Source organism: Sturnus vulgaris, chromosome Z, assembly GCF_052056855.1.
Source record: "Sturnus vulgaris isolate bStuVul1 chromosome Z, bStuVul1.hap1, whole genome shotgun sequence".
Taxonomy (NCBI): Eukaryota; Metazoa; Chordata; class Aves; order Passeriformes; family Sturnidae; genus Sturnus; species Sturnus vulgaris.
This window is the reverse complement of record NC_142283.1, coordinates 12,666,703-12,680,861: the sequence shown is the minus strand read 5'-3', so window position 1 is coordinate 12,680,861 and position 14,159 is coordinate 12,666,703. Positions and strand designations below refer to the sequence as shown.

The window sequence follows — 14,159 nt, the reverse complement described above, 5'->3', positions numbered from 1 at the left end:
ATTACCCTGAAATCTCACCTTTGAAACCATTTAAAGTCTGACTCTACCAAAACAGTCATTTGCTGTCAGCAATGCCAGCTGGCTTGTTACAGACAATATCCATGCCATTAAATTATGCCAGCCTTTAAAAAAAAGTGCCAGATTCAAATTGCCTAATGGGAATACACTTTTGCTTGACAAACAGGGTGTTGTTTGGATCAGTGCTAATTTACCCAGGAATTTTCTAAACCTTTGAACAGTGTAGAAATTGAATATTGTCACCCAGAAGCACTTCCTAACATGGCTTAATTTTGTAGTGTACAGTACAGGCAGAACAAAATCTGCTTGTTCAAGAGCATATAATAAAGACTGTAACTTATACGTTTAAGATCTCCATTACTTTATGAAATATCCCTCTTTAAAAAGGAAACAAATAAAATGAAATTTAGTGCTTTGATTAGACTACAAAAACTCAATTTCTTGCAAGAAAACTAAAATATGTTGGTGCAGAATGGACAGATGTGCACCTGTGGCTAATTAGGACACTGTATTATGGCCCTATTACAGGGATCCTAGAGCATGGTATTTTGGTTTGAAAGACAGGTGTCTGCTAGGGAAGGCAGGAGCCTCCCTTGGAATGCAGAATGTAAACCCTCTCCCTGCAAATTATTATGAATTTGAAATTCAGGGGCTGTCAGGCAAAGATAATGAGGATAGGAATAACAGTTCTTTCCTAGTATGTATAACAAGGCAAACAAAGAACAGTAACTTTGCATTAACAACAAACAGAACCAGGGACCCAGTACCAGTTCACTCGCTGCAGGCACTTGCCCCTTTGGTGCAGTTATCATCACAGCTGGCAGGAAGGAGCAAAAAATCCAGGGGTGGTGGACGAGATGTGTCAGGAGTTCTGTGTCAGGAGCTGCAGAAATGTCCTGGGCAGGCGGGAGGGTGCGGGCACCGCACAGAGAAACCCAGAGCAATAGAGAACAAACAGCGGTGTTGGGCCAGCAGGGCCCGGCTCTGAGCAGGCCAGGGAGAGGCGAAGTTCAGGATTCCTGGGGCACACGAGCAGATGGTGACAGGTCCTTCAGGTGCTGGAGAATTGTCCCTGCAGTAAGTGACAGCCTGGCCGTCCTTCTCCGATGCCGAAGAGCAAAAAAGATCCACAACCGCCCCAGCCCCCATCCTTTACCTGCTTCTAATCTCAGGGTGTCTGTATTCCTCTGAGAGAAACCCCCAAAACAGAGGAATTCCCCTTCCCCCTGTCTCAAGCACCCAGCCATCAGTGCCTCTTAGCAACTCCATGGGAAAAAATTCCACAGGTAACAAGGAAAGCAAAGGACAGAAAACCCAACTCCCAACATGTGGCTAGTGAATCCCTGTAGTCAGTGAAACCTAATGCTGCCAGAAATAGTTTTTCCATTAGCTAAATGTCTCTCTGATGATGAAGGTTATTGGGACCTGAGCTAGCACCAGATATCATTGACAACAGCTTTCAATCTATTCTAGACTGGTTTTTATTTGTATCTTTTCAATTTCCCAATGGCAAAACCAAAGACATTACTGGCTTGCAAAAACTGTACTTGCTTTTCAATAACCTATTTAGAATAGAGAATCTTCTTAATCATTAAATTTGATAGAATCGCGGTGATCTTGCTGAATTTTGTGTTCTGCTTAGGTTAGAGGATTGATAAAAGCCTTTCTGTAGATTTCTGCCATTGGCTAAAAGGTAGAAACTTGATTTTATAAAATTCCTCCCTGCTTCCTTCCAAATTTGCTTTAGTAGTTGCATTATTTTACAAAGGCACATTGTTGTATTTACAAAGCTTTTGCAGTTGTCTTTTTTGTAGGTTGGTCTTAAAAGTAATTACGACTCTAATGCTATTTAAATATTTTTCATGTCTTGAAGTTAATTAAAAATTCTTGCTTATTAGGGATTTGTTTGGGGTTTTTTGTTTGTTTTTAATGTGACTGTGGTCAATAAACCAAAAGAAGGTGAAGACAGTGAGTGGTAGAATGTAATGTGATTGTGATGCTTTTTGTCTTCTGACCACTGTAGAAACCATGAAACCTCAGTGCACTGTGGAGGGGTCGGTTGTAAGAGCTTTGCTAAGTGAAGTAGGCTGAGCAGAGAGTTTCTGTCAGTTGAAAAAAACTGTATAGGAAATAGGTGCTTGTACCAAGGAAGAACTGCACTTCTAGGTTTTGGCTTTTGCTTTAAGAAGGGTTCTGGTTTTGGAGGAGTTTAGCTCCCCTGAGGTTTTTTTTGCACCTCACAAAGGAATGTACTGCACCTCAGCAGGTCTGAGTCACACCTATTCAGCAAACTCAGCCCACTGCAATTTTGTGGCATTACCCTGCATCTATTACAATGATTCTTTTGAATTTCACCATAAATGACTGAGTTTTCCCAAAACAAAATATATTCTTCGCTTCTTCTATATGCAACTGGAGAGGGGGCAGGCACTGGGAAGATGCCCTGTCCATGTGGAGACTGCAGTGGGAAGATTTCCCTGCATGAGAGGTCTGGGCATTTGCGGAAGATGCATCATCTTTGTCTTCTGTATCCCAGACATGTAGAACAAAAACAAACAAACAAACAAAACCAGCAAAAATCCAAAACAACAAAGAAAGAAAATTAAGCAGAGTGGTTGTGTAAGCAACGTGGTAAATGTATGTTAATTCTTCTCTGAATTCAGATGGTCTGCAAGTGGATAGTTGTGGATGGATGTAAGAAAAAGCCACCATATCAAAGCTCTTCTAGCTACTCTGATGCTGTGGCCTACTTACAGTTTAAGAGGAGAATTTCATGTCACTGCAGACAGTTTGCTCTCTGCACAAAGCCTGCTTGTTTGGGAATTGTGTGGGAAGGTGTGTGTGTTACTGTCTCCTACATATGTCAGATTGTACAGAAATTACTGTACATGATTTGCTGTCACCACACATGGTGTAGTGTCGTCATCCCTAAGGCTGCTTCACTCTTCTAAAAGCTGGAATGTTCAAAAAGATAAAAATGCTTCCAAATTTTCCAAAGAAAATTACTTGTGGGGAATGCAGTTGAAACTTTATATAACTCAATTGCTTAATTTAAAACCTTCTTTCTGACCTATCTTATAACTCTGAATATCATAGATCAGCAAAAAAAAAAAAACAGGATTTGGATTTATTAATCTCTGCTTGTGCATGTCTGAATTCTTTTTCATAATACACAGATTTCTTATCTGAAATTATAAATCAAATTAGTTGTGTTAGTGCATACTTATGCTATCTACAAAGGCAAATATTCTTTGTTCCACTAACACAATGTTCAGTTAAATGAATCTAACTAGGTTAATTGATATTTTATAAAAATGTTTGGAAGTCAGTTTCGCAAGTAGCAAACATAATGGCATACTCCTCTCTCCCAAAGTAAAAGCAAGACACGTGCAAAGAATCAGATCTCTGCAAGATGTTTGGAGAAGCTTTCATTATTTGTGGCCTAAGTCTCTGTTTTGTTGTTATCCAGACACTGAATTCCAAAACTTGCTGAAACAATACATCCAGAAGATAAATTGATATCTGTTTTGTCTTCTGTGGTGATGAATTGGTCCCCTGCTCATTCAGTCCCAAAACCAATGTGACTGGAATGGTGGCAAAGAGGAGATAAGGATGTGTATATAACTGTAACTTGATCTCACACTTTAATTCCTGTGAAGCTGGTTTCTGACATTACCATTGATGGTGGGTTTTTATTTGGTGTCTTTTTTTTTAAGCTCTTTAAGCAGGAATTCTAACATATACTTCTGCAAGACCTCTTAAAATATATTCAAAATTACTTTCTGTACAGAAAAAAATTTAACTCTAAATAATGTTTTTACCATGTAAGCAAGAGTCAGATAAATGCACTTTTCCATAATCAGCACAAATAAAACTATCCAATTTCCAAAGCCAAAGGATGTAGGATTTCAGGTACTGTTCTACATTTAAAGTTATGTGCTGCCTAAGGGATAAATGGAAGCATAGGAACAGGCTGTCATATTACTATACATATTTTAAATAAAGTCTGACAAATTTGAAGTAGGGAAATTTTACATGGATTTTAGTGGTGACAGCACCATTTCAAAAACAAATTATTATATGTCCCCATTTCCCTTTGCACTTGTCACTCTGACATCTGTGAAGCTTATATGCCTCAACAGTTTCAAAACTGTGGAAACTGAGATGCAGAAGAATTGCCTGGTTTGCCCTAGGATAAGCCTTCAGCAGCTCCAGGTCACATACCATATCCCCTTATCAATCTGTAACTTCTGTGCAGTTGTTGGCCCTGTGAATTGCAAATTGGATAATACATGCATGCGATTGTATAACATTTTAGATATCTCGATTCCTCCAAGCCACATGTGCCTTGTTTTCCAAAGTCTACACCAACATGGAATATAGGATTCCAGGTACATCTACAGTGATACATTTTGAATGTTTCGCTGTATTCTGTAAGTTCTTTGCTGAATTATGATTTTAAATGCCGCTTAGATGGAGACTGGCTTTCCCATTCTACTTGTAAAAGGTGAATTCACTCACCATTCTAGGACTAGAAAACATGATATTTTTTTCCCCAATATCCTTCTGGTTTATTAAAAGTTTATTTAAATTTCCTCTTAACTGATGCAAAATCTGTATCAATTAACCATGCCTTATTCAAACAGTATATGGCTGTAATCAAACCAAATTACTGTGCAGTAGCTTTCATTATGCAATGACACTCTTTTGTGCAGCTTTTGTAAGGGCTACAGAAAGAGCTTAATTACAAGTCTAGACATTCCTAAAAAGGGAGCAAAAAACTCCCTGTTTTCAGCTCCTTATGCATGTAATGACTGCATTTATAGCAGGAAATGTCCAGTACTGGCTTTGGTTCAAAACCCTACAGTCCTAGTTTTGTAATAAATTCAACATGCAAGTCCTAAATAAATTCTATCAAGTAATGGAACTGGTTGGAAATTTTTCTTTTAAAAACATGAGTGAATCTGGTATTCATGATCATGGCTGTCACATTATCAGCATCCTGGACAGAAATTGCTATAATGAAACCACTGCACCAGCCACATCAGACAACAAGCTTCTCCCCACTGCTAATGCACAAAGAAATCTGCTATCTTCAGTCCTTGAATGGAGGTCACTGCTCAGGAAGAGCCCACCCTGGAGTTAAACACTTGCAGAAGCAGAGAACAGATCAAGGTCTTCATGCCTGAGCTTGAATGATACCATGAACTCAAAGGCTGAAGCCAGGAAGGCCAAGGCAGAAAATGAGAATGCATCTAGCATGAGACAAGAAAGGTAGCAAACTCAATCATCATCATAAAAAGAGCTACAGGTGAGAGAGATCTATTGAAAGATGTCTAAAAGAAGGAAGCATTGTTTCTGTCTTCTTTTTTTCCTGCTGGTGTCCTTAAATGTTCAGCTATGCCCAGATATCTAGCACATTTAATAGCAGTGACTAAGTTGTAAAAGATGAGCCTAGAATAAGAAAAGATTGCCTAAAATTAGTTTTGGTATGTATTCAAATAATTTAGATATTTTTAAAATTGTTTGCACCCGGTGACCTGCATAGTACAATCTTTAAAGAGCAAGCTTTTTAAGCCTAAAATAGATTTAATAGATAACAGTCACTTCTGATGGAGGCTGGGCAGCAAAGCAGAAATATGTAGTATTCACTTCAAGAGCAAAAAGGAAGGAATTAACTTCACTCCCCCCTGAAATTTGAAGTAAATAATGAAGAAAAGAATATGGGGCACCTAGGGAATAACAAGGCATGGAGGTCACCAGTAAGGCAGGATTTTGTTCAGATAAAGCCATGCCAAATCAGTCTGGCTTTTTTTTCAAACAACTTAGTGGGGGAGAAGCAGAAGGTATTGTACCTACTTGACATAAGTAAAGCTTTCAGTATTTGACTCATCTGGCAGTTTTACAATAAATTAGCAAATATTGTCAAGGTTGTGTGATTTTAAGCTGGTTAGAAACTGCTTGTCTCTGCTGAGAGAATGTGTATGAGCACATCTGAAGATCAAACATGGAGGTTCAGTAGAGGCCTTGCCTGCTCTGCTTTTTTGCTGTTTTTTGTTGGTAGCTTCGTATGATGGAATAGAAGATCCACTTATAGAAATTCACCATAAAACTGGAGAAAGTTGCAAGTATGTTGTAGACTAGGATTAAGAATAAGATAACTTTGTTAAAATTCAATGTCCTTTTTGTACAGTCAAGGACAGTGGAAAGAAAAGAGAAAGGACTTGAAGGTTACACTGGGTCAAAAGGCAGACAGGAGTGGTATATGTTAGAAAAAAAATGGCAAATACATTTATTGATACATTCTGTAAAGTTTGTCAGGTCACAACTACTGGAATGCAGTTTTGCATTTTCAACACATTAGTGCAAGTTGACACTTTCCTGCAGGAGAAAACAAGAATGACCACAAGTCTAGAAAATACTGACTAAACAAAAGTCTTAGAGGGAAGAATGGTTGTGTACATGGTAACAAGTATTCAAAAGTATTCTTGCAAAAAAAGGAGATCATCTACTTTCTGCCTCTTCCATATATAGGAAACAAAGCAATGGGCTTCCTCTGCTCTCGTCAAAAATCGAGGTGAGTTGCAGGGAAGTACTTTGTAACAGTCAGGAAAGCACAGCCCTGTAATAAATTGCTTGGGGAAATTGTAGAGTCTCTAATAGCAAAGGTCTGCAAGAATAAATTGAACAAACAACTGTTGTAGGTGTAATTGATGCTGCCAAGGAGCATAGAGAGGAATAGATGATTCAGGTTCATTACAGCCCTACTTTTCTACAGTTCTGCGTAATGGGTACCATAAATAAAATTATGAGATAGGGCCAGAATTTTAAGCAGTTTGCATTTGTCCTTTTGTCATAAAATCTTTCAAGTTAGATCTGTACCTGAATTATTAAACAGCAAAACAAAGAACAAAAAAAAACTTCTGTGCAGCAGAGAGCTTTTTGGAAAAATAAAATCTTAGAGGAGAAGGAAAAAAAAAAGGAAAAAATGTCTTTCTGTTGCAGTCACAGATAAATTCTTGGAAACTGTTCAGTCATGAGTTGCTATTGTGTATCCCAGGAATAAAGGCCAAGATGAAGGCTGCCTTCATTTTAAGCAAGTCCTGCAGAGAAGAGCCTGTATGTCAGACTCAACATAACCTAGTGTCATGCTCACTCTGACCTCAAAGTTTATCAAAGAGTTATAAGACTGTGTTGCTCAATTTTGTTATAAAATTTTTCTCCCAGATTACCTGAGAGGTCTTTGTGGTTTTTACTGGCTGGCATTCTCTATTGAAAATCTGAAGAAAGCGAAAACTGAATATTTTAGCTACAGTGAGAGTACCACATCATGATCACATTTTAATGTGCATGCTGTGCTAAACTATTCTGCAGTGCTATGCATTTACAAACTCTACATCCAGCCATAGAAATAAAGTATTTTCCAAGTTTTATGTGGGAAAAGTTATGTAATTCAGTAATGCGTAGGCATAAAGTGAGTTCTGGCATGATACCTGGGCCCAGATCCTCTCATTTGATTACATAACTTAATGATTAAGACGCATAGCATATAAATAGTAAAGCACCTGTCTTACAATGGAAGTGCACAATGCCCAACTCTGTACTAGAAACTGGGAAAGTCTTTGAAGTTATGCCAAGGAACATAACTTTTATTAAAATCAGTGTATGAGAAATAAAGCAAGAGCAATCAAAATATAGTACATATAAATTGAGATAAGTGTTATACAAAGTGGATGATGCTAAATTAACTAAACTTGTTTCTAAGCCAAGATATTTTAGCTCAGAATACTGTTCATATTTATACAAGATCAAGTAGTAGTCCTGTCAATACCAGGAGCTGTAATGCATGGGGAGCAGACCTGTTGGGACTGATGAAAATTTGGAAATAAGTCAGTCTCAGGGTATCAACTAAGTAAGAGAGCAGTGCAGAAAATGAGTGTTGCAAGGGGTTGTGGAGCAGGAAACGCTGTCAGTGAGTGACAGGCGGCTCTGGCTGGAGGACAGGAGGTCACTGCATCTGCTAGAGACCTTTATTAACAAGGCTGTTTGGATGCAGACACCTTTAATGGAAGTCCAGCCAGCTGGCTATCCCCTCCGAGGGCTGGGGATGCAGGAGCCTAGCTAGTACTTCCATGAACAATGGCGTATCGGTATCCATAAAGCCACTGGGGTTTTTTTGTTGGGTTGGTTTTGGGGTTTGTTTATCCATGTTGCCCTTCTGCCTGCTAGTTCACAACAAAACTATTGACCCTACTGGTAAAACTCAAAAAAATTTGATGTATTATGAAAGATATAAGCTGCCAATAGTAGGTCTGTTAAACCTAGGACCTGGCAGCGTGGGGCATCCCATGCTATGCTTGTTCCAGCCCAAATATGAAGTCAGGCAGGAGAAACAATGAGTGAGAAAGGAAAGAACTGATTTTAGGGTGTGGCCATGGCTGGACTTATGTGGGCTGCAGAGAGATGTCAGAGGAGTTAAAATGTCTGGGCAGGAATTCTGGATTAGATGGTGGGAAGATAAGGGGAGGTGTGATGAAGAGGGAGTAGGTGCAGGTGTTGTGATGAGGGCACATGAAAGAGAGAGAGCTCAGATTATTTCAGTGACAATCTTTGAAAGGCATGGGTTAAGTTGTTGAGTCAATTTTTCATTTCTTGGGCACCCCCGTGTGTGAGTTTTATGCAAATAGTGGGCTGGACAGAGGAGGGAAATTTTCCTACTTGGGGTTTTGTGAGTTTATAGGAAAAAAACCAGTTCACACTCCAAGTTCAATACAAACTGGTTTAAAAATCAGTCAGTCATGAGGCGCAAGTGTGGTTAGCAGATGTTCTCAGTTATGGTTCTTGCTGTGTCTGCGAAGGAGCTCCACAAGCCAGTCTCATTTTAAGACTTAAAAAAGAGGAAAAGTTGAACAGCTTCATCTAAAGTTTTTCCCAAAATTCCCTCCCACAAATATGTGTTTCTGGAAAGAGGAGAAATTTTCTGTGTTTTCAGCCTCACAGCATAAAATGTTTTTAGGGTTATGGGCATGTGTTAAAAAGGACCTGCTAAAAGACTCTAAACATGGCTGGAACATTCCTCTGCGCAAATTTGGTCAAGGATTTTTTGTGCAGATGAATTGGAAGTATCTCTTTTCCATTGACTGATCATGAAATGTCTGATCCTTCTCACTCCTACTGAGGCAGCTAAACTGATTTGCAGCACATGAACACAGATCAGTTCAGATATCTTTTTCTGTCCACCCCAGTCTGATGGCTTTTGGTCCACTTCAGTTATCACCTCTGCATGTCAAACACATCACGGCTATGCTGTGGGAGCATCTTTGCTACAGTTATGTCTGGCATGATGAAGATATATTTTTATGCAGGATGGAAGTGATTGTTTGCTGTCATGCAGGTGTGGCTGCATTAAATGATGTAGCAGTGTACAATCCATCAGTTTCCATATGTTGTTGACTGTTTTTATCCTGGATAGTTGATTAGTTATCTCACTGTAGAAAACAGCTGGAACAAACACTTTTATTTCACTGTGAAGTAAGATGAGAGTCTTTGGCTGACCTCTAAAAGCCACATCATGACAAATCCTGTGACTTTAGGATTGTGGGGAAGTCAATAAAGAATACATTGCAGTGCGAGAAAAACACACGTGAAAAGAACAGTGTCACTACAACAATGCCCAAGGACAGAGCAAGGTATTCCTCCTTAATATTATTTAATTACTGGCAATTTATAGGAACTAAAATTATAATGAGATACACAGTCAAGAATTCACCTCAGATGCTAACTCAAGTGCACGTTGTAGCTGTATTATCTAGGTTAATATTCAACCAGCATAAATGTACACAGAGACTGAGGTGCTTTTGGTAGGGAAAACACAGATGAGAGAGATGCTGTTAAAATGAGACTTTTGAATAAGATAATGTGATTCTACTCTTAAGCATTTCCCTTTTAAGACTTTAGAGGTTTGTGTGAATATTTTATCAACAAGAAATACAGATTTTCTCTCACTAGTTTATCCTTTTTTTCTATCAGTATATTGTATATTATATATTTTTCTATTTCTGTTCATAACAGTATAAGTGGCAGCCATATATTCTAGAATTTTTTTTCCATTAGTGCAAGGCAGGAATTCAATGGTGAGTGGATTCACATGTACTGCATGTACTTTCATGAGTCAGATGGATTTTTGGGACTTTGCAACTAAGTGGTTTTAAAACTTGTAAGAAATCTGCACCAAGGGACCCCAAGCATTTTGTACTTGGCCCAGGACACTTACTGCATCCTTTCTATTCAAATACATCTATTTGATGGTTTAATAGTTACATGGCCATTTTCCTGTCTCTCTGAATGTCATAATGTGCAGAAACTACCTTCCTCTGAGCCAGACTTTAGCATCTCATCATCTATTAGACTGCTTCTTAAGAGGTACTGCTGTATTAAAATTCAAGGATACTTTCTAACATGTTTTTGTTCTCAAATGAACATGATGTTATCTTTGCCTTCCCAAATTTTATTTTCCTATTCAGATTACTGTATGAATCCAAGAATTCTATGCTGAATAAGTTTGCAGAGAAGAGAGCTGCTGAAAATTAGTGAAGTAACTCTGTCACACACAGAGCAAATACTAATCTGCTGCTATAGAGAATTAGAAAGATATCAACTCATGCTTGATCATTCTTACTTACATACTTTGACTTTTTTTTTTCTTAGTATCTGCATGCAAATGGGATTGTGCATCGAGACTTGAAGCCAGAAAATTTACTCTATGCAACACCAGCACCGGATGCACCATTAAAAATTGGTGAGCAGGACTTCCCTAATGTGTTTGCATCAGTAATATGTTCTAACTGATATTTGGTGTATATGCATCTCACAATCACCCTATTTGAAGCCAGAGCATAATGAGCAGCTTGTTACTTCAGCAGCACAGGTGTACATGATGGTTTCAAAACCGATGCAAAACTAGATGCTTGCTTAGAGAATTTATAGCCAAAATCATGTGGAACATGGCTGAGATTAAAGCACTGGGAACAAGAAGGATCATGAGAACAGCAGAAAGTTCTGTGCACCACTTCTATGCCCCTTTTTTTTCTGTTAAACTAGTAGCAGAGGAAAAGATGCATTGGTGTGAAAATAAAAATGTGCAGATAAGTGGTAGAAAACAAACTGAGCAAGACTGACTTCTGTTTTGAAGGCAGATTTGAGAGACATGGAGAGTTCTTTGCAAAGAGCACAGAGAAACTCCCTGAAGCATGCTCAGCACCACAGAGAGGGTGAGGAGGGACAAGGCTCTCCTGATCAGGAATATATTGTGCCAGTTCTGTTGGAGATGGCAGACACTTCCAAAGGGTATGACCTCCAAAAATTTTGGACATGCCTTGTTTTTGCTTGAACAACAAGGAGCATCTGTGCAGCCCTTCTGAGTTTGAAAATACCAGCTGGTACTCCCTTAGGAGTGACTTTGTCCATGTTCATCAGGCTGGTGTTCATCATGGGTTTTTAGAGCCAAATTTCCATGAACTGGCCTCAAGCAATTCTGCATAAATTTCTAGGAATGTCTTGATTCTCAGGGTGATGTCATCTTAATTCATATCTTATCCTACTTCTTGTCTTTCCTGGAAAGTCTCAAAACTTGATAATTTAATGCAGCACAAGTGGCTTTGGTTTGACATCCAGAGTGTGTAGGGCTTTTGAAGCATTTCCTAAATGTCATGATTCTTCCTGGTGATTGTTTAAATTGAAATCCCGTTTACAAACAGTGGCTGTGTTTATAAAAATAAGCTGTATTTCTAATCAGATAAATATTAATGCATAAAGGATAGCCATTTAGGAGCAAGTGACTTATTTTTATCCTGATCTTGAATCAAAACTTTCCCTTTTATATTCAGTCTAACAAAATAAAATCAAGTACTTTTATTTTGTGCTTTTAAGGCAAAGTTGATTTTCATCACCTAAACTGGAATTTGAATAAGCTCGGTTTATTCTTGGTTAAAAAAAGAAATTGTGAACACTTCAATTTTTTTTACTTTTGTAGAGGAGTCGTGCAAGTACAGTGTGTATTGTCACGAAGGCCCTTGCTCTGTGAATAGTAATTCAGGGTGGAAACACTGGAGAAAGGATGATCAATACTTCTTCTGTCACCATCTTTATCCTTCTAGAAGCTTTTATCAAAATACTGCTGGGATTTCGTCTTGCAGAGACTACATACTCTGACCCTTGACTAAAAAAGCAACCCAAAATAGTTCTGATAATTTTATTGGATTACTCACAGAGTAGAAACTGAATATATACTTAAATATATTTCTGGATCTCTACTTGTATGCCCTTAGACCTCTCACTGTACTGGCTTTGTGAAGTTTTCAGAATAAAATACAAGCTACATTTCTGTCAAGCAAGAGACAGGAATACCCATTTGTACAGCAAAATTTGTTTCTGGATTGCAGCATGAGTAGATTCATTAAATCAATGCTTACCTATGGAAATGTCAAGACCATTCATTTAATGTATAAATGTTTACTTAATTACATATACAACATAAAAACCCACATTATTACAGGGAGTAAGAACATTAATATTCCCAAACCATCTTAACAGCTGACTTTGGACTTTCCAAGATTGTGGAAGATCATGTGACCATGAAGACAGTTTGTGGAACTCCAGGGTACTGTGGTATGTTGATTTTTTACTTACATTTGCTTTTATAACTGTAGAGTCAAAGGAAAGAGGACACTGGAGAAGACTGTGAGATCCCTCTGTTACCTTGTACAACAGCTGATAATGCAAGTCAGGTGACATGTCATTGTCCATTACCTTATATGACCTCGCCTGCAAAGCACACACACATACCCAGTCTGTTTAGAGCAGCACCTAATTCCAGTCCAGTTAGCTTCATAAAACTGTATTTCACATATAAGCTATTAATGTTCCAGTTGTCTTTCCTGTGACAGTTACACTACCAATGCCACACATCCATAGTTAGTGCTTAGCCCTTTTTATGCTCATCTTCGTATACTGTAAAAACAGGATAAGGCTTATTCCTGTAGAAGAGCCCTCAGAGTTATGTTGACTTGGTGGGAAGGCTTGAGGCTGAACATTTCTGCAGAGAGGGGAAAGAGCTTTATGCCTATAGTTATGTGCCTATAGCAATCCTTGATTTACAATTCAAGTTAACTGACCATGCAGAAATCAAAATCCTGGTGCCCGGAAAATATTCAAGCATTACTTTTCAGAATTGGAGGAAACCCAGGAGAAATACTGTTTAAATGCCAAATTAAACTATGAATAATTGATGGTTCCGGGCTGCCAGCTCCCACATCCTGCCCACCCATCTATCAGCAGCTTCTCCAGAAAGGACACAGCAACAAAAACACATACTGGAGTTTGAATACTTTGGCATCAAGACTTGACAATCTACAGTCCTTGGGATGTGCAGATTGATGCAGGAGACTGAAGGCAAGAAGATGGTCACAGAAAACTTAGTTTGCTGTAATGTGCCTTCAGTGAACTTAACAAGAGCATAAATGATTTCTGAGAATAGCACAAAAAATCAAGCCAGTACAAAGCAGTGATTCATGATCAGTCAACAGGCAACATCTAAACTCACAACAATGTGTTGGACAAATCCATTCACCAAAAGCAAACTTCTGGAAATCTTAGAAAATACTAAAAGCCCTTCTGTTCATGGCTGTGCAAGTGTAATGTGGGAAGGGGAAGAGATTGCATTGATGCTCGCAGGTACAGCCAGGCCACTGTGCTCCAGAAATGTGGCAGTCATTTGATGTGCATCACAGATCCAGTGGGACAGGGGTCCTCAAGCTGTGCCTGGTCAAGCTGCTTGGGCAGACACTGACTCCTCTTTACTACTGCAGACCTGGAGTCCCCCAAAACTGCCTGGCCTTTCTGTCTGCTCCTCACTGCAGCAGAATCAACTGCCTTTCTGTCTTTCCTTCCAACTAAAACAGAATATAAAAAATAAAGCCTAAATAAAGTGCCAAGTAAATAGACTCATAGAACCATTAAGGCTAGAAAAGACCTCCAAGATTGTTAAGTCCAGCCTTTGACTGAACACCACCATGCTCGCTAAACCTTGGCACTAAGGACCATGTCTACTTGTTTCTTGAATACCTCCAGGGCTGATGACTCCA

At 38.8% G+C, this 14,159-nt stretch overlaps 1 protein-coding gene across 1 annotated transcript in view; it reads left to right on the top strand.

Moving 5' to 3' along the window:
• Nucleotides 1–14,159, top strand: part of CAMK4 (calcium/calmodulin dependent protein kinase IV) — a 142,759-nt gene that overhangs the window by 116,370 nt on the left and 12,230 nt on the right. Inside the window, exons 6-7 of the mRNA XM_014877301.2 lie at nucleotides 10,726–10,816; nucleotides 12,610–12,684. Coding sequence (XP_014732787.1) covers nucleotides 10,726–10,816; nucleotides 12,610–12,684 — 166 coding nt within the window. The remainder of the gene's footprint in view (nucleotides 1–10,725; nucleotides 10,817–12,609; nucleotides 12,685–14,159) is intronic.